The following is a 26,126-nucleotide window of genomic DNA, read 5'->3' on the forward strand; positions in this document are numbered from 1 at the left end:
ACCAAGTCCCAAGAAACCAAAAGAGAACAAGATAAGGTGCTTACCTCCCCTGTTTTGGGGGAGAACAAAGGCAATGAGAAACTAGAGGTGGGTTATGGAAAAAAGAATGAGAAGTTAAACATTCTTCAAATAATGTTAAATTGTGATTTGAATATGTGTAGATGAAATTATTTTAAATGTGAAGGATATTTGCCAGTGGCAGGTCCTGAGCCATCCTTTATGTCATTCGTGTCTCTATTAGAAGAGAGCTTAGTATAGTGATCTGCTATAGCATTTTGCACATAGTAGGCATTTGGTACACATTGTGGAAGTCATTTGAATTGAGCATCTACGTTTTGGAAAGGAGAATCTCTTAGGGGACAGTGGCCTCTCTGTTTTGTCCTTCCTGTGACCCTTCATGTATAGCTATTTTAATAATAAACCTGGTCTGGTGTGGGATCACTTGTTTCAGAGTTGCCGGCCTTCTGATGCGTCTGCTACCAGATCTCGACCTCTGGCCACTGGACCATCTTCACAGTCCCACCAAGAGAAAACCACAGACTCTGGGACCACTGAAGGCATGTCTCCCTGTTCTGACTCCTTCCACTCATCAAGTATAACTATATCACAGGGATCTCATGCTGAGAGTAGATACACAGAAATGCCCCATATCCCTTTGGTGGTATTAAAGAGGTTAAATCTGAAAATAGTTGAGATCTCACTAATATCCAGCATACTTTTATCTCCAAGGAAAAGTCAACATTTGGTTAAACACAAAGAAGAGCCTTTTACCCACATTATGTAATTCTTGGTAAGTGATAACTTACCAAGCCCTCTTAATAAAGAACAGTTTGTCCTTAGCCCTACTTTTTCTCAAATACCTACAGGCATATGGCAGCTGGTACCTTCATCACTGTTTAAAGGCTCACATATCAGTCAGGGAAACGAGGCTGAGGAAAGAGAGGAGCCTTGGGACCACACTGAAAACACTGAAGAGGAGCCGGTCTTTGGCAGCTCAGGAAGCTGGGATCAGTCAAGCCAGCCAGTGTTTGAGAATGAGAACGTTAAATGTTTTGACAGATGTACTGGCCACTTGGCTGAGCACACACAGTGTGGGAAGCCACAGGAAAGTACTGGGAGGGGTTGTGTTTTTCACAAAGCTGCCCAGGGTAGGGGGGACACATCTAGGCATTGTCTGCCTACCCCAGCAGATGCCAAAGGTCTCCAGGATGTTGGGGGCACTGTACACTACTTCTGGGGTATTCCATTCTGCCCTGCTGGAGTAGACCCTAACCAATATACCAAGGTCATTCTCTGCCAGTTGGAGGTTTATCAAAAGAGCCTAAAAATGGCTCAGAGGCAGCTCTTTAAAAAAAAAGGGTTTGGGGAACCAGTGTTACCTAGACCTCCTTCTCTGATCCAGAATGAATGTGGCCAAGGAGATCAGGCTAGTGAAAAAAATGAAGGCATCTCAGAAGATATGGGAGATGAAGACAAAGAGGAGAGGCAGGAGTCTAGGGCATCTGTCTGGCACTCAAAACCCAAGGATTTCCAAGAAAGCCCAATTAAAAGCTTGAAAGAGAAACTTTTGTTGGAGGAAGAACCAACAACCAGTCATGGTCAGGTAAGGGTCAGTGATGCTGTGATTAAGGATGATTTATTCACAGTTTAAACAAGGATTATTATAGCTATTTGTTCTTTTTGTGGTTTTTTTTTTTTCTTCTGATTTTTAAAGTAACACGTGCTCACTGTGGAAAATTAGGAAAGTACAGAAGAGTGTCAAGAAGAAAAAAATTACCCATAACCTCAGCACCAAGAGGCAATCATCATTATTTCTATGCATTTTAAAATATTTTTTCTTTTAAATTTTTCAATAAAATGAAGACTCTTCTGTATAAGCTGTTTCTCTTTCCCATTTCATAGTTTATGTTAGATCTTTTCCTATTTATTAAGTATACTTGAAAACATTATTCTATCACATGGATATACCATAATTTATTTTTTGTGTTTTAAAATTTTTGTCATTTCTAAAAAGTTAAGTTTTTGAATAGATAGTAATATTCATATGGCCCATAAATCGGAAAGATGTCAATGAAAAGTATGTCTCCTATCCCCTTCCCAAACCCACCAGTCCCTTCCCTGAAGTCAACCTATATTACTGGTTTCTAGTATATCCTTCTAAGATATTTTATGTGGTACAAGCAAATGTGTATACATACTCTTTTCCTCACCTTTTTTTACACAAATGATCACATAATCTACACATTATTCTGCACCTTGCTTTTTCTCATTGAAATATTTCTGAGATCATTCCATAACATACATACCTAAAAAATTTCTTCCTTTTTTTGGATGTGTAATATATGGTGTACAGATGAGTTTATTTTTTTCAGTACCCCTATTGGTGGACTTTTAGGTTGTTTCTAATACTTTACTATTAAAAACACTACTGCACTGATTACTCTTGTATGGAGATGTTTCATCCACATGGGAGATATTTGCATAATTTCTTGCAGATGTAATTGGTAGATCAAAGGATATATGCATTTACAATTTCGTTAGCTGTTGCCAAATTGCTTTCCATAGAGGTTGTATAAATTTACACTCACAACAGTGTAAGAGTACCAGCTTCCCCCTTACCCGTTCCAAATCAGTACTATCAGGACTTTATGATCTTTGCCCATCTGAGGAATGAAAAATGCTATCTCAATACAGTCTTAATTTGCATTTCTCTTATTGTATGTGCAGTTGAAACCCATTTATATTTCCTTTTCTGTCTGTTTAGATCTTATGGACATTTTTCTTTTTCAACAATCTTTGTCTTAGTGGTTTGTGTGTATCCTTTATATATTAGGGGAAGTGGTCCTTTTTGTTATGAAGAGTAGATAGTTTTCCAGTGTATTTTTTTCCCCCACATGATGTTATATATCTGATTTTGCTTGTGGTGGTTTTCTATGATTTACCAAAAACAGTCCCCTGTTTGGGAACATTTAGGTTGTCTTTTCAGTTGTTTTCTGACATACCTAGCTTGTATTATATATCAAAGCTTATATTCTGTTTTTTTCTCTGATATTATAAAAGCAATCATATAATTACAAACTGTGTAAACTGTAAGTTTAAAGATTATTCTGTTTTATGACTGTACTCTTCTTTGTTGCTATTTCTGTTTTTGGGCTCTGAGTTTTGGTTTTGTTTTGCCATTATTTTATTCTTTCTCTTATGATAGGGGTTCAAGAAATGGTAGCCACGAGAAATGTCATAGCATAGTGTAGAGAGCATGGATTTGGAGTTTGAATTTTGACTTTTGTGTATGTCTTTGAGCAAGCCATTTAACCTCTCTGAATCTCAGTTTTTACATCTGTAAAATGGGAATAGCAATTCATGTCTTACAGTAGTTTTAATGATTAAAGTGAATTATGTAAAATGTCTAATATGATGCTTAGGAGATTAAGGCACTCAATAAATGATAGTTCTCTCTAAGGGATCAGAAGGCCATTCATTGAGGGTACCTGTCCGAATCATTCTTCCTCAGCAGCCTTATTCATCCACATTCTGGAAAGATTGCTATATGGGAAGAAAAAGCATTTTTCTTTTTTTTTTTTTTTAAAGATTTTATTTATTTATTTGACAGAGACAGCCAGCGAGAGAGGGAACACAAGCAGGGGGAGTGGGAGAGGAAGAAGCAGGCTCCCAGCAGAGGAGCCTGATGTGGGGCTCGATCCCAGAACGCTGGGATCACGCCCTGAGCCGAAGGCAGACGCTTAACGACTGCGCCACCCAGGCGCCCCCGAAAAAGCATTTTTCTTAATTCTTTTAGTGTCTTGCCTCTTTTCCAAAGGAAAGTTAGATTGTGCTTATGATAACATGTTTGTTAGTTCTTGGTAACTCAGAGATACTTCCCCTTAAGAGAATAAATTAACTCTAAAGAATGAACATTTATTTATTGTATTTGTTGACCGATTTTTTGTAATTCAGTTTGTTAGCTTGAAAATCCCAGGGGCCAGAGTTGTAGAGCATAGACTTGTGTCAAGTTCTGAGGTTTGAAAGCAGTGCCTTTGGAATAGCCTGGAAGTATTCAGAACCTAATGGCTGGCCCTATAAAGACTGAAGTTCTCTAACTTCCCTGAACTGGCCACCAGATGCTACAGATAGCATTATTGATTGGTACTATTTGGCCACAACCAATCAAATCAAGCTGGTTTAATTAAAAAGAGGACTTTATCATAAGGAAACAGGGTGCCTCATAAATTCTAAAACAGGTTGGTAACCAAGCCTGGAAAGGTACAGGGTCTAGAATATCATCTGTAATTTTTCTGTATCTCATTGCTATATTGTATCTGCTTCATTTTTCTCCCCTGCATATTGGCTTCAATTGCTTCTCTTTCACAATGGTAGGTGGAAGACACTGATCCTACAGCTCCCAAACTGAAATACAGGTTAAAGGAGATTTCTTCTTTCTTAATACGAATTTCAGATTTCTAGGAAAGGACTTAATGGCCCTTTGGAGTTAATAGCCTTCACCAGCCCAATTGACTGTGGCTTAAAGTGGGGTCTGTGTCAAATTGTACAAATGGCCAAGTCCACTACTATAATATAGTGGGGGGGTGACATACTAGTCTCAGTAAAAGGAGACCAGGGAGACAACCTAGTACGTATCCAGTATAGTCATTGTCATTAACATTAATTTTGGAAATTAGTTAGAAGTATTGAAAAATGCTGAAAAGTTTAAAAGAATAAAGTTGAAAGCATTCACAATCCTGTTTTCCAGTGATATATTCCTTCATCTTATCTTCTATACCTATTTTTATATGGTTTCTATCATATTTTTGTATTTTTAAGTTAACATTATGTAAACATTTTCTTTTGATGTTAAAATTATTTGTAGATTACACTTTTAATGACTACATAATATTCTGGCGTATGAATTTATTATAATATTTTAACCCTTTTCCTATTGTTGGATATTTTCATTGCGATAAATATCTTTTTAAGTAAAATGTTGTTTTATTTAAAATTAGTATCCTTAGGGGAGCCTGGCTGGCTCAGTCGGTGGAATGTGCGACTCTTGATCTTGGGGTTGTGAGTTCAAGCCCCATGTTGGGTGTGGAGATTACTTAAAAATAAAATCTTTAAAAAATAAAATAATAAAATTAGTATTCTTAGAGATAGGGAGCAAGAAAAATTCTGTATTAAAGAGCTATGAACATAAAAAAAAGACTTCCTATTTATTGCCAAATTGCATTTCAGAAAGGTGCTCAGATGTGTACTCCTTCCTTTCAGCAATGTATGAGACTGCCTAGTTCACTGCAGTCTTGCCAACGTAGAATAGTATCTTTAAAAAACAAAGCAAAACAAATAAACTTACTAATTTTATAGGCAAATAATGAAAGTCTACATTGTAATTTCACCACTAATATTGGTCTTTTGCTTTCAGCAACTGTGGGTAGAAAGAATTTACGTGTTTATTAAATGTTTTCTATTGATTATGACTTTGCTGGAACTGCCCATTTGTGAGACTCCTTGGTTGATAGAGATAGCAAAAAGTTCCCAGAACTAAGGACTTATCACCTTGGGTCAAATAACTTTAAGTGTATATGAAGGTTATAAAAGCTTTAGAATCATGTAACTAATTTCTGGCATCACAGAAACAATAGAGAGGTTGTTAATGAAGATGGAGAGGTCATCTTGATGGCTGTATAGCAGGGAAGTGGAGGAGTAGCATATTGATGTGGTCACTATATTTTAAGGTCTGATCTTTAATTTTTCAGTCCAGATACTGCAATTTGTTTTTCAGAAATGGCAAGATTGTGTGGGGGGTGTAAAAAGTGACTTTGACTAGTCAAACTTCAAGCTGATGTATACCAAATGACAGTTTGTTAATTTATTATGGAAGATATTTTTGGTGACCAGAATATTCAGGTCCACCATCTACTGTACCTCCTTCTAGGAAGAAGGTACCTAAAGGGCTGAAAATAGTAATCAGGAAATGGTAATAATTAAGGGATCATTCAGCTAGTCTATGGAAAGACCGATAAGCTACTAGTACCTGATAATAGAGGACATTTCTCTGGTGACCAGATGATGTGTTTGTTTATTTTTACTTCCCAGTCTACAGTGTTAAAGACGGTGCTTGCTTCTGAATCTTTGGATTTTTCTTTTTTAGATTCATTGCAGACTATCATTCCTTTTTCATTAACATATTATTTCTTAGGCAGAATGCAATGTCTTGATTAGGCCACAGCTTCCTTAGTTTAACTTATATTCATATCATGCGTCCCCGTTCAACTTGATTAGATTTGGATATTCTAATAAAATTTTGTTTGCTTGTTTTGCTATGTTATTTCATATTCTGGAAGAACCTCAGTTTACCCCTATGTTCAGATTGCTGTCATTGAGGTGTAAATTTAGAAATTAAAAATGATGTATTGAGATGAAGACATTCTTGAGATTCTATGTTGAAATGGTTCTAAGAAGATTATTTGAGTAAATAACATAACATAGTGGTTAGAACATGGATTTTAGAGTCCGATTCTAGCTCCACTTTAGACCAACTCTGTAATTTCGGGTACATTATTTAACTCATCAAAGTTTCACTTTCCTCATTTCCAAAAAAAACGTATTATTTCTGCCTCAAAAGTTTCTTGTGAGGATTAAAGGAGATAATGCATTGTAAAGTGATTTGCATAAAGGCTTGGCACTTAATAGGTGTACAGTAATAAAAAAAAAATAACGCTAAGAAAGGTAAAGATATGCTTTAGCCTAAGGTAGAGATGGAGGTATCTTGTAGAGATGGAGGTATCTTGTAACTCACCATTGCCTTGATTGCTTCTGAAACCCAAGTTTCATCAACTGTAGTTATTCTAAGATGGTAAAATCTATTAAATGGACACTAGGTGTCAGTATCTACTTTTTTTTTGATATTTCAGTAATGAAACTTTTGTCACTCCTGAGTTCAAGGTGATGTATTTATTGCTGTGGTATTTTAGTCTTTTTGACAGTTTTGTTCAACCCTCATTTTTCATAATGACTGCATTTCTGATCATTGTACAGCTTTATCTTCCCTTTGAATGAACGCTCATCTCAGCTATTTCTGTTTTTTAGTATATTTTATCATTTGCCTGAGTGGTGTAGAGATGCCTAACTTGTTTAGGTTATTTATATGCTGTTAGGAGACCCTGAAAACTTCAGTTAGTAGCTTTATATCTATTAGAAGAAGCCTCGCAGCTCAAGTACTTCTTCAGAAATTTCCCTAAGGCAGCAGTAGCTGCTTTTTCTGTGCACTTACATTTAATGAGTTGACATTTGCACCAACTTTACTATTAATCATAGAAAATAATCTTTTTAAAAATCTAGTCCCTATTTGTTACATTTCTTAAAAGACATCCCTGTAGCCAGATACTAAAATCATAGTGGCAGACTTGTAGCAAAAGGAATGTTTATAGCCTTCCCTTTGGGATGTCTGTGTTATGGCTTGGTTGTGTTCAGAGAGACTTCTTTCACAGATTGCGGTGTTTTTCCCAGTCGAATATTTCCATTGAAAGCTGGGCTTTTCTCTATATTTCCTCCTTCCACGAATAGAACTTTATAGTTGCTTTTCTTGAAATCATAATTCATTTGACTCACCAATTAATATTTATGTGTCTTGCATTTTACAAAGTACATCACATATATTACCTTTTTAAATTCTCACAATAACAGTCTGTGAGACAGTCATTAATAACTTTTAAGATGAGGAAACAGATTGAGATGTGACACCCTCGATTACAGAGTTAATGGGTGATCCACCTGTGATGTAAATCCCACTCGTCTGACTCCACAGGATATGCTCTTTTTTTACTGAAACTTACTGACTTCTGTAAAATGTTTTATTCTTATTGCTAATTGCTGAGTGATAATGCTGAGCAATTTTTTTTTTTTTAAGAGGAGAAACAAGTTCATCTGTGCCTGTATATTTAGGATGTTGTATTTCTTTGCAGTCTTCCCAAGGGGTATTTGTCGAAGAAACTTCTGAAGAAGGAAACTCTGTACCTGCCTCACAAAGGTAAGATTATAAGTTGTTATAGGTCTGAACTCCCTGGTGGTGTCAGAGTAAGACAGATGAAGCACGTGAGTGAGACTGTACAGGGACCGCTTGCCAGGGATCTTTTAGCTCCTTTATATGCACAGACTAAGAGAAATCATGATCTTCTAGTTCTCAAATCTGTATCTCACAGAAGCCTGGAATATTAGAGTAGAAGAGATCTTTGAAGGTGGTGGTGTTTTTTTGTTTTGTTTTGTTTTTGACATAGTCTAGCCATCTTGGCACATACCCCATTTATACCAAAGTGTTTACATCCTGCTACTCTCAACCTAGCTTCCTATGCCAATCTGAAGGCTCTACACTAGTTTCTTTTTCTTTACAGCCCTTCTAGTTCTCCTGTCCCCTTTTTTTATTCCCTTTGCTTATGCTAATTTTATCTGGATGTCCAAATTGTATACATCTTTTAAGTCTATTCTTAAGACTTATGTTTTTTATTATTCCTATTATTCAGGTCACAAAGATCATGGGTCACTCTCACTCCCTGTCTTATGCCACTTATAATCTGATTGTATCTTATTTTTCCCTTAAATTGTTATATTTGTATTACCTCCTCAATTATTCTTGCTGATTGATTGATGGGTGGTTGATTGATTACAAACTGCACTTTTCATTTGGATCGGGTTTATAATTTTCCCTTTTATCTGGTAGTTGACCTCTGGGGATTACTCAAGAGGTTAATTTTGTGTTGAGTGACCTACACCTCTCATATGGAAGTTGAGGCCCAATTACCATTTGCTGTATTTTGCTGGTGCTTCTTAGGGTTTTGGTTAAGTTGATCGTACTAGGTACTTCTTTCTGAGTTGAAGAATATGGTTTTGGTTTGATTCTCCTGCTGTTAAGACGATTTTGGAAGTGGTTTTAACTGGAATAGGCCTTTTGCTTCTTCCAGGCCCCTCTGCTTTGTTGTGGTGAGCCTGTGCAGAACAGATGTAAGTTTTAATAAATGATTATATGCTTTGTCACCAGGAGAGAGTTGGAACTGTAGGCAATGTGGTTTGACTTCAAATTGATTAGCCCATTTTATAAATGTCAGCAAATTGTTTTGTGATGGGCCCTTTGAATAGAGCCCTAATGTTACATGCAGAGTAAACTGTGTCTGACTTGGGTTTACAACAAATGTTATGAGATGTTTTATTTAGAAAGAGAAATCACTTGTGGTTTCCTATCAGGATTTAGTTATTTGTCATGAATCGGTGATGGTTAGTCTCTCTTCTCTGTGGTTCTTGGTTGATGTGAGGTTTTATTTTTTAAGCATCCTCTTGCATACGTGATCAGACTAGTCATAAAGCTCTGTGAAGCATGGCGGGGGGAGCTCAGATGCTCAGATCTCTCAGCCATGTGGTCCTGTGTCAGGAAGAGATTGCATTCCATGAACAGGCAGGGTAAACTGGAAGGTTTAATGATGGGAGTGGTTCATAACTATGTTACTCTCAGAAGAGATATTTAACTTGTGTGGGCAGGTTTTGCTGTAGGGCAGTTTGTGCACCTACTTTTTGTTGCTTGGAAAGCCACATCTTGAGATAAAGAGGAAATTTAACTGCAAGGTAAGGGAAAATTGAGTGTTGTTGTCAAGAGAATCTCCATATTTTCTATTATGAGTTTACAAATCTCTAACCTTCAGAAGGCTGAGATTGAGGCTATAAAACACCATTGACGTTCCTTTTTTTTTTTCTCTCTAAAGATGTATTTATTTATTTGAGAGAGAGAGAGAGCACGTGTGAGTGTGTGCACAGGGAGAGGGGCAGAGGGAGAGAATCTTTAAGCAGAGACTCCCCGCTGAGCAGGAAGCCCAGCGCAGGGCTCAGTCCCACAACCCATGAGATCATGACCTGAGCCGAAACCAAGAGTCAGACACCTAACCTACTTAGCCAAGTAGGTGCCCCCTGTTGACATTCTTATATGGGAGTGGAGTTTTTGTCTTCTAGAGTATTCACAGATAGTCCTTACCCTTCAACTTTCCTTTGTAAAGACTCAAAAAGGGGGTTCTTTTGGTTCAGTGATTTCACTGGAACCAGAGTTGTAAGCATATTTATTTTCCTCATTTCTGGCCTGGAGTTTTCACTACCAATTCCTTGCTTCCCTGTTGTGCTTTGGTATTGGACGGCAGGTATCGGATTACCTGTGGCTTTGTAAATGACTCACCATTGCTTTTGGCCCTGTGTTCTGATTTATTATACTGGGATTCACTTGGGGTTTGGTTCTTTTTCAGCATTGCTGCTTTGACCAGTAAGAGAAGTTCAGTCCTTATGCCAGAGAGTTCTGCAGAGGAAATCACTGTGTGTCCTGGTAAGCACCCCACTGATCTTACTGAATTTCTGATCCCTAGCTATCTACCTTTTTGTGCTTATTAATTTTTCTGGGTTTTCCAACCCACTTTCAGAAGGTTTATGTGTGATTGATGTATGTATGTTTATGTCCTCTACATATATACATGTATACACACATATACATACACACACACACTTTTTTAATGGACATTAGCTCTGCTTCTCCATCTTTTCTCAGAGATATTTTAGTTTTGAAGTTAATATGCTCTTTTGTCTCCTTGTTTGCTTACCAGCCTCATCAGAGATGGCAGCACAGCATCAGGAATAGCACTTACCTGTACATTCAGAGGCAAGAGTACTCTGTATTTTGGTCTGTGGGTTCTCCAGATTGGGCTGTCCTCAAATCTGCCTGTCATGAAGCAGAGTTTTCTCAGAGCCTTCTACTAGTTTTACATTGCCATTCACTCCTTATAGCAGAGGGAGTCTAGAAATTGAATTTTGTGCACAGTTCTGGCATTGACTTATTTTTAATCTCAGATAAGACCCTTAACCTGGTTAAGTACTGTGCTTTTTGTTAATTGTAGAGATGAAAAGACATGTGTACCTTACTTCAGGTGCACGAGATGCTCATTCAGAGTTGCACATGAATACATTTTGACATGCAAAATAATTTTATTTTAGGGGCGCCTGGGTGGCACAGCGGTTGAGCGTCTGCCTTCAGCTCAGGGCGTGATCCCGTGTTATGGGATCGAGCCCCACATCAGGCTCCTCCGCTATGGGCCTGCTTCTTCCTCTCCCACTCCCCCTGCTTGTGTTCCCTCTCTCGCTGGCTGTCTCTCTCTCTGTCGAATAAATAAATAAATCTTTTAAAAAAAAATAATAATAATAATTTTATTTTAATTACAACAAACTTTTATTTATTAAAAATTTTTTTGCTAATGGGATTTTATTTATTTATTTTAAGATTTATTTATTTTGGGGGGGGAAGGGCGAGGGAAGGAATCTCATGCAGACTCTGCTGAGTAAGGAGCCCGATGTGGGGCTTGATGTGGGGCTTGACTCTTGGGGCTCAGTGCAACAACCCTGAGATCATGACCTGAGCCGAAACCAAGAGTTGGATGTTTAACCTACTGAGCCACCTAGATGTCCCGATTTATTTATTTATTTATATATATATCACATATATATGATTTATTTATTTATATATATCACATATGTATGTATGATTTTATTTATTTGTCAGAGAGAGAGAATAAGCTGGGGGAGTGGCAGGCAGAGGGAGAAGCAGGCTCCCCTGCTTAGTGAGGAGTCGATGTGGCACTCAGTCCCAGGACCCTGGGATCATGACGTGTGCCGAAGGCGGATGCTTAACCGACTGAGACGCTGAGGCATCCCTATTTATTTTTAATTGAAGTATAGCTGATACACAATGTTACATTAGTTTCAGGTGTATAACATAGTGATTTGACATGTGTTATGCTATGCTTACCATGAGTGTACCTACCATTTATCACCCTACAACACTTTTATAGTACTGTAGACTGTATTCCTTCTGCTCTACTTTTTGTCACTGTGACATCCCTGTGACATATCCCTGTGAATATCCCAGTATTCCATAACTGTAAGTCTGTATCTCCCACTCCACCTCGATACACAAAATAATTTTATTTTTTTAAAAGATTTTATTCATTTATTTATTTGAGAGAGAGAGAGAGAGAGAGAGGGCAAGCGAGCAGGGGGCAGGGGAAGCAGAGGGAGAGGGAGAGGGAGAAGCAGACTCCACACTGAGTGCAGAGCCTGAGGCGGAGCTCCATCTCATGACCCTGAGATCATGAACTGAGCCAAAATCAGACACTTATCTGACTGAGCCACACAGGTGCCCCACACAAAATAATTTTATTTTTTAATTTTAATTTTAATTTTTTTAAAGATTTATTTATTTGAGAGAGAGCGTACAGGAGTGGGGGGAGGGGCTGACCAAGGAGCCTGATGCAGGGCTGGATCCCAGGACCCTGAGATCATGAGCTGAGCTAGAGGCAGACGTTTAACTGACTGAGCCACCCAGCTCCCCCCCCACAAAATAATTTTAAATGAACTAAGATACCCATTATCTAAGGGAACTCTTGAGTTGAATCATTGTATAATATGAAGAATTATTTTGTGATATGAACCACTACTTTTTAAGGAATTTGTTTTAGCTTATATTTTCTTTTTTTGCTTTTCTTATAAGTGAGGCCAATTATATATATCAGTAATCCCATTCATAAGAGATTGAGGGACTTCTTATCAATGTTTAAACTCTTTGGGCAGTAAGTATTGTACACATGTTACCATAGTCATACCTAGTTTTCCCTTAGGTCTCATATGAACCTATCAGGGTCATGGAGACACATAGTTTTCTTATTTTGGTTTCTTTCAACTTCTTTTTCCTATGGAGACTTAAACTTAGTTTACATATTCTTCTAGGAAAGACCTGTAAACATTTATAAACCTTTGGCAGCATATCATAAAAGGACTTCTTTACTTATTTTTAAGTTTAATTATGTTGCTTTCTATTAAAAGTGGTCTCTTAATTAATATAAAATGTATTTGAATTACTACCTGATGATACCCACTAAGAGACCTCACTACCAAGTGCTCTGATTTTGGCAGGGGCACTCAGGAATGCTGTGCTATCTTTGTGAAAAGAAAACTTTACAACACCCCCAACCCCCTACTGCCCCATCTTGGATTGCTGACTTAAGCTATCCTGTTGGAAGTCACTCCGTCTGTTTAGGATGATGGCATGTGATGTTGCCTAGGGATCTTGCAGGAGGAACCTGTAAATACAATAATTTTGAAAGCCCTAGTTAATGAGAGAGGAAAAAGTAGGCCCTTCAGGCCTGAGGTTAGATAACTTTTATGATCATGACTTGCTGTCATTAGCTTGCTAATTAAGTCCAACTGTTTGCTGACAAAAACTACTTCTAAATGAGATTGCAAAAGGTTTCCATAATATTACTGTTCCTTTTGCTAAGGAAGTATAAATACTTCTCCATGGAGCCAGACTCCTGAATCTCTTTGTAAATATGTAATTTAGAAGCTATGCATCTAAATTTTCCAGAAAATTTGAGTTCTCAGTGTGTTCTAAATGGGTGAAATGCAGATTGAGTGGTAGTCCATCTTACCTTTTTATTTTGTCTTATAGTTCTGAAAGTTCTAGAGATCTGATACTCAAAATTATAACATCTTTTTAGAGTTACTTTGTTGAAGAAGCAGGATTATAGCCTTTTATGCCCACCTTGTGTATGCTCCTAGCATTGCTTATTTCTAAGGAGCTAATGCTCTCTTTTCTTTATAGTTGACTATTTTAGCTATTCACAGAAAGCTTAATTAAAGACTTTTATTATTATAGTAGTGCAGACAATGAGTAGCTCTTATTTTCTAAGAGACTAAATGTCTTTTTTGGTAATATCTCTCAAGGAAACTTGACAAAGAAGGTTTTTTTTTTTTTCATCAGTTTTATTAAATGATTCATGAATTGGGCAGCATCTCATGTAGCAAGTAGAGGGGGGTCCCAACAAAGACGACTTTGAAGTTTATGCACTGTAAGCCTTTTTCCACCAAGGTTGTAAAATCTGTGTGTGTGAGTGTGTGTATTCATTTTTCAAAAAAAATTATAAGGTATTAAAATATAGTTAACACTAGAAATGTATTTAATTCCTCTTTGATGTTGAGAAGATACCTCAGTATCTTATAGGTACTTTATTTGCCCAACGTAGGCCACTCATTGTATTTGTGAAGCACAGAAGTATCCGTCAGATGTACAGTGCATACAGTAGTTAAGAAAGGACTTACTGGATTTGTATTCTGAGATAAGTTTCTGTTTCAGGTTTGTTGTCTTTGTTTGACTAGAGTTACTGGTTTTTTTTTTTTTGTTGTTGTTGTTTTTTAGATTTATTTATTTATTTTAGAGAGAGCGTGAGCATGAGTGGGAGGGGCAGAGTGAGAGTGAGGGAGAATCCCAAGAAGGCTCCGCACGTGGGACTTGATCCCATAACCCTGAGATCACAACATGAGCTGAAACCAAGAGTTGGTCTCTTAACCGACTATGCCACCCAGGCACCCCTGTTCTTTTGTTATATTGATAGGTGTCTAGACCAGAAGTTGGCAGACTTTTTCTGCTAAAAGACTAGGTAGATATATTAGTTTCGTGGGCTAAAGGACTCAACTCTGCCATTGAAACTACTCAGTGCTGCCATTTTAGCACAAAAGCAACCATAGGATACGGGGAATAATGGTTGTGGCTGTGTTCCAATAAAACTTTATTTGCAAAAACAGGAAGCTGGCTGGCTTTGGCCCATGAGCTATAGTTTGCTGACTCCTGTACTAGACTATGAGGGACACCATCTTATATCTCCATATTGCTTGTAGTCTGTATGGTGCCTGGAACTTGTTCATAAATATTTGTTGAGTTACTGTTGAATGAATAGATGCTGCCTAAAGAATATATTAAAGAAAGGTGTATCTTTGTTTAGGATGTATTTTCTATTTCTTCTCCTAATTTTTTTGTCTTCTCTAATCATCCCTTTAACTTTAGAACTAACATTGGCACATTTTTGTTTTCTGTCACAATAAATACACTTTAAGACCAGAACTATGCTGGAAAGAAGCCAGATGGATTAACTGATGAATGGATAAACAAATTGTGATATGCCCATACAGTGGAATACTACTACTCAGCAGTAAAAACAAATGAACTACTGAGAAGTTTGTTTTTCAAACACATTATACTAAATGAAAGAAAACAAAACAAAGAAACAAAACAAAAGATGGCACACTGTATGATTTCATTTATGTGACATTCTAGAAAAGGGAAAACTATGGGAACGTAAAGTAGATTGGTCATTGCGAGGAGCAAAGCAGTGGGGAATTCACTGCAAAGCAGTACATAAGAATTTTGGGGGGTGCTTAGAAATGTTTTATATTTTTTTCTTTTTAAGGTAGGGGTTGGGAGGTGGGGCAGAGGGAGATGGAGGAAGAGAAACCTAAGCAGATTTCATGCCCAGCACCCAGCCTGATGTGGGGCTCCGTCTCAGGACCCTGAGATCATGACCTGAGCTGATATCAAGAGTCAGATGTTTAACTGACTGAGCCTCCCAGGCCCCCCAGAAATGTTTTATATCTTGACTGTGATTGTTATATGGTATAAATGATACCGTTTATGGGTATCTTTAAAAAAAATGATACCGTGTATAAATTATATACATTATACAAACTCACCAAGCTATAACTGAAAATTGGTGAATTTGGTTGTATATAAATTATGCCTTATTAAAGCTTTAAGAAGAATCAAACCAGATCTGCAATACCACTGCAGTATTATACACTAAACCTTAGGGGAAATAGGTGTGTGTGTGTTTTTTTTAACCATGAAAATACAAAATGAAAATTAATGACTTTTTAACTTTTTAAATTACAGAGACACAGCTAAGTTCTCCTGAAACGTTTGACCTTGAAAAAGAAGTCTCTCCAGGTGGCAGAGAGATCCTGGATGAAGTAAGAATAATAATTGCAGATAAGGAGGTGAATATTCTCTATAATTTTTCTTTCTACTGATATTCCTCTCTCTGATGCAACACTGACCTTGGCTGAAAAGATTTAGGTGACAGAAGGTTGTAGGCTTGGAGATGCTTATGTCAGAGATTCTTACAGTTAAGTTCACTTCACTACAGTTAAGTTCAGTTGAGCACTGTTTCTAAAAATAGGAGTAGTTACCATTTCTTGATTTCTTAATATGCTTTATTATTTCTGTTACAGATGGGGAAAACAGAGGCTTAGGATGTTTAAGTCATTTACTCATACTCAAAATGCTGATAATGCTAGAACTAGAATTTGAACATGGATTTATCTCCAAAGTCTGGGATATTTTCTATTATATTACTGATAAGTTAACAGAAATGAACAAACTTGGAAAAAGTCACTATTATTTATATTATATGTAACTTTCAGTCCTAATTTCTACATGGTATCAGAAATGCAGTCAGGATAGCAGCATGATACAATAAGCAGATTTTTATTGGCTTTTTTACCTTTCCTAACTTCACATATCCGGCATCATCCATAAAGGTGGTTGATACAAGTTCATACCTCTGATTAAGATTCTCAGTATATATTTATCATATTGAGTATTAAAAACAGTTTGCCAGGAATTTTAAAAGAGAATTCAGAATCTTTAAAATTTGTTCTCTAAAGCAGTCTGAGAATTAAACAGATTTTTCTATGGAAGTAAATATTTTGGTTACATTTGTGTATGATATCTTACCCTGAGCATTTAAAAATAAAGGTTTCATTCTCATTCCTTTTTATACTCTAGGTTTTTTGAAAGCAGTTTTTATAATAGGAGGTAGATCTCTTCCCTAGTCTCTGCATTGCAGGTAGCTGGGTAGAAATTCTGCTTTCGTGAATCATGCACACTGCTTGGTTCCTTGAAACCTGATCTGTCACAACTGACAGACCGAGATTCCCTGATGCTAGTGGTGGTAGGGAAGATGGTGACACTCCCTACAACAGAGTGACTGAGGACAGATCCTGCTAGATAATGTTAAAATGGCTTCTCAGGGAGGGACTAGAACCTTCTAAATGGGGATGGGGAGCAGAGTGTTATTAACATAGTCATCTTAACTACAGAAGAATCCCTACAATCCTTTTGTTAATCAAGGCTGATTTCTTACCCATCCATGACTGCAAAGGAGACTGTTCTTAGTTTGGGGCAAAGAGCATGAACCCTATTTAGAATTTATAGGGTATATGTCTGCACCACTACACATCAAAGGGATGGAATTATATGGCCTTTCTCACATTGAATGTTCTCTTTCCAGTGTTGCTGTTTGCTGGTATCTGTGGATGTCTGTAAATAGGCTTAGAATTCTGTTTCCATTAAAAGATGTTAGAGATACTGTAGTTTTTAAGTCATTGAGTAGTCACTTACTAGTTACAAGTCACTTATTAGAAAGGTAGAATCTGAACATTTTCGAGCACAAAGATAGTATCATAATGGGTGTGGACTCTTGATCTTGGAATCTGTGTACAGGGTCTTTTGTCCTAAAATGTCTTGTTTATTGGAAGGTGGTATGGTGTAGTACGAGGAGCTTGAGCATTGGAATTAGAAGGATCCCAACCCCATCACTTAACTTTGTGACCTGGGGCAAATTAAGTAATTGTTTTATTCATTTCATATATTTGACAGACACTATAGTTCGTATACTGTGTGCCAGTCGTTTGTTTTAGACTCTTGAGGTACAAAGATCAAAATAACAACAAAACAGTCCCTGCCTTCTAAGGGTCCTGGTAGAGGAGGAGACAGACACATAGATAATTATAATGTGGTCTGACAGATATAATGATAGACAGATGTCTATGGCATTAGGGAAGCATAGAAGAGGAATGCTTTTCTGAATTTCAGTTCTTCATATGTAAAATGGAGACAAAAAATAGCCTATTTTACTGGGTTGCTTTGAAGATTAAATTAGATAAAGAATATGAAACGCGTAGCAGAGATTTGGCACAAGTAGAAGTATGTGTGTGGAACCAGTTATTATTTTACTGCTTTGTAATATATTGTGGCTGTTCAGTGATATTAGCTTACTAATGACAGAGAATTGCTCAACAGTATTTGAGTTATTTGGAATAGCATGGCAGAATTGTAATCCTTCTTGATTTGATTTCCTGCAGTGGTCAGATTCCTTTGGAAATAATATTTTCTGAATATCTTGCCTGAGATAATCCTTTGGTTGGGGATACTATTTTCTCAGAAAAGTTAATAGAAATTATTCGGAATCAAACAGTTGGTTTAGTCAGTTGGTTTTTAAGTAAACTGTGTTGAGTCCTGTGGAAAGAGGGGAAAGATCTAAAGAGCTTTCTAAGCTACACAGAAACTGGGTGGGGGAGGAACAGAGGGTTGGTGATTTGTAGGACGTTTATTTTCACCTGGTTTATTTCTTGAGGTGAGGTTTCTTTTGAGTCCAGAAGGTAAGGACCAACCTTTAAGAGATCAAGATTCAGTGTCCAAGTACCTCTTTTGAGAAATGACTGTATAGTATTTTAAAAGAAGTAGAAGCAGCTCTTCAGAGACTGAATCCCTGACTGCATGGTCCTAATAAAAGCTGCTTCGCTTATATTTTTTCCTCTTGAAGTCCGTCTATTGTAGTTAATATTTAAATAGAACTTTTAAATGGTGCTGAAAAAAATCTTACTTTATATAAAAATGTTCAGAAACCTCTGGGTTGTCTATGAATGTGATTGGAAGTGGTCTTGTATTCACAATAAGACAATAATAGACTATTCCCTCTTGAATACATTAATAGCTGAAGGTACCTTCTCTGCATTTTATAGAGCTAGTGATGAATACAAAGGAGTATAGTGCTGGGTGTGAGCACCAGTGACGTTCATGTCATATAACATTTCTGTGCTTAGTGAACTTTAGAATGCCAAGTAACTGCTCAATTGCCATTAACTTTCAGTAACTCAAGACTGCTTGCAAATTTTAGGGTATATTGATTTTTCTCCCCTCTGTTCAGATGGCTTTGCATGCACAAGACAACTTTTCCTTGTAAGATTTATGAACAGAGGAACCTGGGTTTGTGAGAAGCTGAGTGACTAAGCTTGGAATAAGTAACACCTAGAACTTCCAGACATACTTGGCTCTCTCCACCTTCTAGAGAAGAATAATAGAACCAGATAGTCTCCCAATATCTGGCAGGGTCAGCAACAAAGTAGAGAGGATGCTTTTTTTGCTTTTGCTGCAATTTGGTAGAATAGAAATACTGAAGTTTTGATGCCACAAAAATCTTGGGTTTCAGTCTAGATGGTCCACTTACTAACTTTGTGATCAGCAGGTTACTTTACCTTTCAAACGAACATCAATTTCCTCCTCTGTAATAGTAGACCTAGTGTTCCCTCTGCCAGTTGGGTTGTTGTGAGTGATGCGTATGGAAAATGCTTGGCCAAGCCTGGTATAGAAAATAAATTCAATCACTGTTAGTTCCTATTTCATCTTTCTTTTTTGTCCGCTTTCAGAGTATGTCTTTTTAAGTAAAAGGCAGGTGGGTTGAAAACGACATTTTCTGGCAGTTGTAGAAACTGTTCGACTTGGTATTTAGATGGCCTGTTTCCCTCTGTTGGATCACATTCACAAGCAGTAGATTTTAGGGATGGCCTAAACCAAAAAAAACTCCAGTTGCCTCAGAGCTCAAATTATCTACCCATCGCAGTTTTGGTCTTGTTTTGATCTTGGACCAGAAGAGGGTTTATTTTTTCCCCGTAGTAAGGCATAATAACAGCCCAGGTGTTCTTTGCTCTTAAATGGATGCAGTGGCTATGCGGGACAGTTTCACATTGATTGGTTAGGACATGCTGTCCTTTGAAGCAAGTGTTAGGCAGTAGTGCTGCAGTGCTCACGCATACTGTTGAATTAATCACTGCGGAGTTCTTGGCTCTGACCTGTAAAGGTAAAATAAAACTGCCTCTCAGACACTGGCAACTGTGGAAAAAATGGTGATTATAAAACACTGAGAGGAATAAGAGAAGGTATAAGAATGGCTTCTGCAGAATTGTCTTAAGGACTTTTATTTGAGCCTGCTTAAATATTTGGGTCTTAGTTCTGTTCTGTTTGCTCTTTTAATCCAAAAGTCACAGATAAAACAGAAGAGGTGGTATGTCTTAACTGGGGTAAGCTGAGGTCTAGGTCTTAAATTTTAGTTGTGCTGCTTTTGCTTAGAATAACTCTTTTGTTTCCTAACTCCTTATGTCTGAAGTCACTTGCAATGCTCACAGTTCTTTTATGAGATTGAAAAAGTTTCTTTGAGATGCTGTTAATATGTAGATTGTTTGAAATACAGCAGACACAGCATACTGACCTAAGAACTTGATAGAGAGGAGTGCCTTCAGGTTTTGGAGCTAAATAGTCCTTGATTTGAGTTTCAGCTCTGCCTCTTATTTGTACTGTAACTTGGGGCAAGTTGCTTTACTGTTTTGGACAATGCTTTCTTCATGTGTAAGAAAGGTTATGTTAATACCTTTGTAAGATTACTATGAGGATTAAATGAGTATTACATGCAGAGTGCTTAGCATAGAGTATGCAGGTTCTGAGTAACTATTAACTATATTAGCGTATCTCCTAATCTTGAGATCTGAATTTGGCAAACTGATTGGTATTGTGTGTCTCTCTCTCTCTCCTTCTCCCCCCCCCCTTTTTTTTTTGAGAGAGAGTGCGAGCTTGTGGTGGGGGTGAATCAGTGTTGGGCAGGGCAGAGGGAGAGAGAGAATCTTAAGCAGGCTCCATGCCTGGCGCAGAGCCTGATGTGGGGCTCAATGTCATGACCCTGAGATCATGACCTGGGCCGAAATCAAGAGTTGGAGGTTTAACCTACTGAGCCACTCAGGTGCTTCAGTATTGTCTCTTTGAAAGTAAATGGCATATGGGATAGACTCTCTTGCAGTTCTTTAAGGGAAAAGATATTTTATAAAGTAAAGGTATTACAGTTGCCATTTATTATTTCCTTCAGGTTGGTAACAGGGGAAATGCTGAGAAGGAAATACCTATTTCTACAGTCTCATCCAGTACCCAGGTGTCCTGCCCACTGTGTGACCAAGGCTTCCCACCCACAAAGATTGAGCGACACGCCATGTACTGCAATGGGCTGATAGGGCAAGACACAGGTAAAACTTATCAGGATTTATCATACTCTTTTCTTTGCACGGTAGTTTTGTAATCCTGTACAGTGCAGTACAGGAAAAACAGACCATTCTTCCTCAAAGTTAAAGTTGTTGTTTTTTTTTCTCTTTTCCCTATCTACTTAATTCTCTAGTACTTTTCATCTTCCTTATTACACTGGCAGGTATGCTACTTTGTTGCATATACTGAGGAGAAAGGGAGGGGAAAAATCTTTCATCTTTTAATGTTTCACCTTACTCTTTGGTCTATGTTGGCCAAAAATCAGTGCGATGCTATGGACCTTGCATTTCATCTTGTATATTCAAATATTGAGACTACTATGGAGCTTGAGGAAATAAGTTCTAGAATTGCCCATTTTTTTAAAAAATTGAAGTATAGTTGACAACAATGTTATAAGAGTTACCCATTTTTTTTTTCAAGGTAAGTCCCTGTGGGGTTTTGTGTGTAAAAGTTCTAACTAAAAACTGCAGCTAAAAAGTATCCCTAATTTCCGTTCATGTCCTGTATATCTCTGCTGCATCACCCTGGAACTTTTGGATACCTCTTGAAGAGAACATCAAAAATCTTGGTTTTGGTGCAGTTGTTGACCAAGAGAATCTGCTTGTTCATCACAACCCTTGAATTACCACCCCTAATCTTGCCTTTCTGTCTGTGGCTTTAAACTCTAAATATAATAGTATCAGCTCAGCTCTCTGTGATCCAACGTGCTGAATATAACCATATCTTAGATGATTGGAAGTGTTGCATGTCTCAGTCCTACTTGATTCCCATAACTTAGAAGTATTTAATCTGAAATTGTATAATTGTGAGGTATTTTATAAGTTAAGATTTCCAGGAAGAAAGGCACATGTTCTTTAATTTTTCTGAAGTATTTATTTATTATATAAGGTAGTACCTAAGCTTATAATTTACATAAATTTGTTGATTTTTCTGATTATAGTCATGTTCATTATAATAATAATTGCTTATATTTTTTGAATACTTAAAATGAGTCAGACACTACTTACATAAATGGGACCACACTATAGTATATATACTATCCTACAACTTTTCTTTATTTGGCGGTAAATTTAGATCTTTCCAGGGACAGATATAGTTTTTACATAGTCGAGATCTTACTATCTGTAAACTTTTGTATTTTGCTTTTTCTAATAGCATAAAATTTCCCCCATGTCACTAAAGTTATGTATAAAAATATTTTTAATACTTACATAATATTTTGTAATCTGAATTGCCTCCACTTACTTAGCTGTTGTGTATTTAGCATGTTTCAGGTTGCCATATTATACTTATATGTCATTGAGCCTTTATGCCTAAAGTTGTTGTATTTTGGGAAATTATATATATGTATATATATGATTATATATATGTATATTTATGATTATATATATGTATATATATGATTATATATATGTATATATATGGTTATATATATGTATATATATATAATTATATATATGTGTATATATATAATATATATATATATATTACTAGTTGGGGTGATAGTAAAAAAGGCTCTGGAGTCTAGTCAGTTTGAGGTTGAATCCCATCTTTATCACTTACTAGTGTGTGATTTTGTGCTAGTTTCCTAGCTTCCCTTTATGCAGCTGGCCAATTAATAGTAATGACCTTATTTGATTTTTGTGAGGTTAAATGAGATATTTTAAGGGAAGTACGTATAGTACATAGTAAATACTTAAGGACTTTCAGCTGCTGTTACTATTCCCAGTATAGAATTACTGGGTTAGAGATTTTGTCATCATTTTTAAGCATCATTTTAATAGATTGGTTATCTTTTAAATACAGTGAAAGTGGAAGATCTAAATCTGGTCATCATCTCCTTTTAGTAGAAGAACACTGAAGGACTAGGGTTCTAGATACAATTTTAATTTGACATAGCTCTTCAGGTATGATTTTTTTAGCAGAGGGTTCCAGGGACTGAAAGAATTCTGGAGCTGGACATTTGGTGACCAGAGAAGGAAGAAACTATCTTGCCTATCTCACCAAACATGCTTACCCAACTGGTATTAGTTATCTGAGTCAACAACCTACTCAGCATTGAGGTCCAAAAATAAATGAGTTTGAGAAGCTGAATGTACCTTGAGCTCTAGGATAGATAACCTTCTTCTGGTCAGAATTATTAGGTAAAGGGTAGTATAAAGTAGCTCCTACTGACACCTCTGAGACTGAACTCTCATAGTTGGTGGTTGAATAGCAGGTTTTGATGTTCATTACTGTCCAAAGACATCTTTCAGCTATATAACACTTGTCTTTTAGCCTGTTCTTCCTTACTAGGATGTGGTGGGGCAACTCACAGCCCCAAATACTTGCTGTTGAAATTGATTCAGACTTGTTTCTGAGTATTCTGAAACCAAATGCAGACTTATACCACCCGAACTTAGGGCTCAATCCCGTGACCCATGAGATCATGACCTGAGCCAAAACCGAGAGTCGGACACCCAACTGACTGAGCCTCTCAGGTGCCCCAACACTTTCTTTTTCATAGGGAAATTTGTTTTAAAAATTATTTTAGGAGTATAATAAAGACAAATCTAGAATACTATAAATTTCAACACCAACTTGTCTACCTAGAGTGAGATATTTGATTCCTTTCTGTCACCTATTGCCTTCCTCAGTGTTAATTCATCCAGATACTTACGGAACATTTTTTTTTTCTTAATGGTGCTAGAATTTATGTGGGTTACTAAAGAAGTTTAAGACAGAATTTCTGTCATTAAGGAGCTTGCAGTCTCATTGGGGAGATAAGAATTAACCTAAGAAATTAATTAACAAGATGACACAAAGTCAGTGATAATGTACCCAAATGAATGATTCTGACAGTAAGTTCAATAGGAAAAAGGAGAGCTGCAGTGAATAGGGATGATGTCTCAGAGGGTGGGTTTAGCTTGGGCTGGGAAGGCTGGATAGGTTTGGTTAAACCATGAAAAAGTAGGGGGCCCTTTATCCTCTTATAGGTTAGATAAGATAGGAAGCAAGGGAAACAGCCACTAAACAACAGCTTCCGTTTAATCTTCCTAGTAGTGTTAACTTGCTAACCTAAATTACTCTCTATTACACTATAAGAGAATTTGAAGCAGGGAGTCCCCACTGGAACTGTCCCACTCTTTGCTTTATTCCTGTTCCTAGGAACAGAGTTTGGGGCTATAGGTGGGGTGGGGAAATAGAGGAATTATGTAAAGCACCTACTAGTGTGCCATGTGCCTGCCATATCGTAGGTCTTTGATAAGTTTGCTATCTTTGTTTTTTTCACCAACTTGCCTGCCCCTGTCTTCCTTGCCAGAGATAGTAGTGATTGTTCTGGTTCCTCTCACATTTTATGACTGGAATCAGAGGCCAAGCCCTCAGCCCAGTTTTTGGTTAAAAGGAGCCTCTCCTGCTATGGAAGGGAAGAGTTACTCTTGAAAACATATAACCCAGACTAAGAGACTGTTAGCCCAATGCCTGAGAGTATGGAATAAGAGAGAGGACTTACCTCCCAGAGTTAAGTATCCAGCTCTCTCCTCCTTCCTGTTTTTCCCCAAATCTGATCCTAGACATACTTGGTTTGGCTGTGTAAAAGAAATAGTAATTAGAGTCATTTACATGAAGTGTCTACCATTTATGCCTAGTTACCATGCAGCACAATAACAATTATGCATATCATTAAATATGTGTCTGATTAACTTTGTAAGTTTTATTTGATTATAATACTATACTCTGGGTAAGTTGGCTCAGTCTGCTCAGTTTGTTGCTCAATGACATGGCTATCCACAAGTATGGAAAATTAGAGGTAATGAGTGTTCTTTGCATTGTTTGAAGGGAGAAGATTTGCTAAATTAATCTAGACTAGGACAAAGGCAGGTTGCCTTTGTATTTGCTTTCTAGAAAATGTGTTTGAGACCATTTTTATTTAAACACTTAGGAAGAATGAAGCTCTCCATTACTCATTCAATAAATATCTACAAAATAACTGCTATATACCAAATACAGTGAACAGAATATACAAAGTTCCTGTTCTCATGGAGTATATATTCTAACAGTGGGATACTGACAATAAATAAATAAACATACAATATGTTAAGTGGTGATAAATATTTTAAAGAAGAAAAGAAAGCAGAGGAAGAGGAGGATAGGGAGTACTGAGGTCAGGAGGTAGCAGTTTAGAATAGGTGGTCAGGGAAGGTCCCATTGAGAAGATGACATCTGAGCGGAGATCTAAAGGAAGTGAGGGATTTCAAGGTGGAGAGGAGAGTGCTTTACAGACAGAGGCAACAGTAAGTGCAAAGACCTTTACATGTGAACAGGCTTGGTGTGTGTGAGAAATGACAAAGAAGCCTGTGTGGCTGGAGTGAAGTAAGTGAGGGAAAGATAAACAATGAGATTAGAGAGGTAATTGGGGAGGGGACAAGTGGACAGGTCACATAGGGTTCTTAGGCCGTAGTAAGGATTTTAGCTTTTACTCTGAGCAAAGGGGGAACCATTGGAGGGATTTGGGTAAAGAATGAATTAATATTTGAGCAAAGGATCGCTCTGCTGTATTTATAGAGTGTTGGGGTGGGGGACAAGAGTGGAAGCTGGGAGAACAGCCAACATTTTATTTTTGGCAGTATGATACAGTGGGAGAAACATGGGGTTTGGAACTAGACAAATCTGAATTTAAATATCAGCTGTAGTACTTGTCAGCTGGATAATATTTGACAAATGACTTTACCTTTTTGAGGATCAGATGCCTTGTTTGTAAAATTAGTTTGACGTCATTAGGATTATCGTGAGAATCAGAGACACTTTAGGGCCACCTGGATGGCTCAGTCCGTTAAGCTCAGGTCATGATCTAGGAGTCCCAAGCCCTGTATTGGGCTCCCTGCTCAGTGGGGAATCTACTTCTCCCTCTCTCTCTGCTCTCCCCCACCCCTGCTCATGCTCTTTCTCTTGCTCACTCTCCCTCTCAAATAAATAAATAAAATCTAAAAAAAAAAAAAGAATCAGATACTTTATATAAGTGCCTAGCACTGTGTCTAACATGTAATAAACGTTCAATAAATGGTAGCTGCTGTTATTACTGAATATTACTCCTGCCTGTGTAGTC

General features: G+C 37.3%; 1 protein-coding gene across 5 annotated transcripts in view; it reads left to right on the forward strand.

Moving 5' to 3' along the window:
• Window positions 1–26,126, forward strand: part of UIMC1 (ubiquitin interaction motif containing 1) — a 137,406-nt gene that overhangs the window by 69,719 nt on the left and 41,561 nt on the right. For all 5 annotated transcript variants that reach the window (XM_045799601.2, XM_087867794.1, XM_045799678.2 and 2 more), the window contains 6 exons: window positions 452–557; window positions 867–1,603; window positions 7,956–8,020; window positions 10,269–10,345; window positions 15,788–15,891; window positions 20,871–21,024. In XM_045799601.2, coding sequence (XP_045655557.1) covers window positions 452–557; window positions 867–1,603; window positions 7,956–8,020; window positions 10,269–10,345; window positions 15,788–15,891; window positions 20,871–21,024 — 1,243 coding nt within the window. The remainder of the gene's footprint in view (window positions 1–451; window positions 558–866; window positions 1,604–7,955; window positions 8,021–10,268; window positions 10,346–15,787; window positions 15,892–20,870; window positions 21,025–26,126) is intronic.

This window comes from Ursus americanus, chromosome 15, assembly GCF_024610735.1.
Source record: "Ursus americanus isolate L20-20 chromosome 15, mUrsAme1.1.p, whole genome shotgun sequence".
Taxonomy (NCBI): domain Eukaryota; kingdom Metazoa; phylum Chordata; class Mammalia; order Carnivora; family Ursidae; genus Ursus; species Ursus americanus.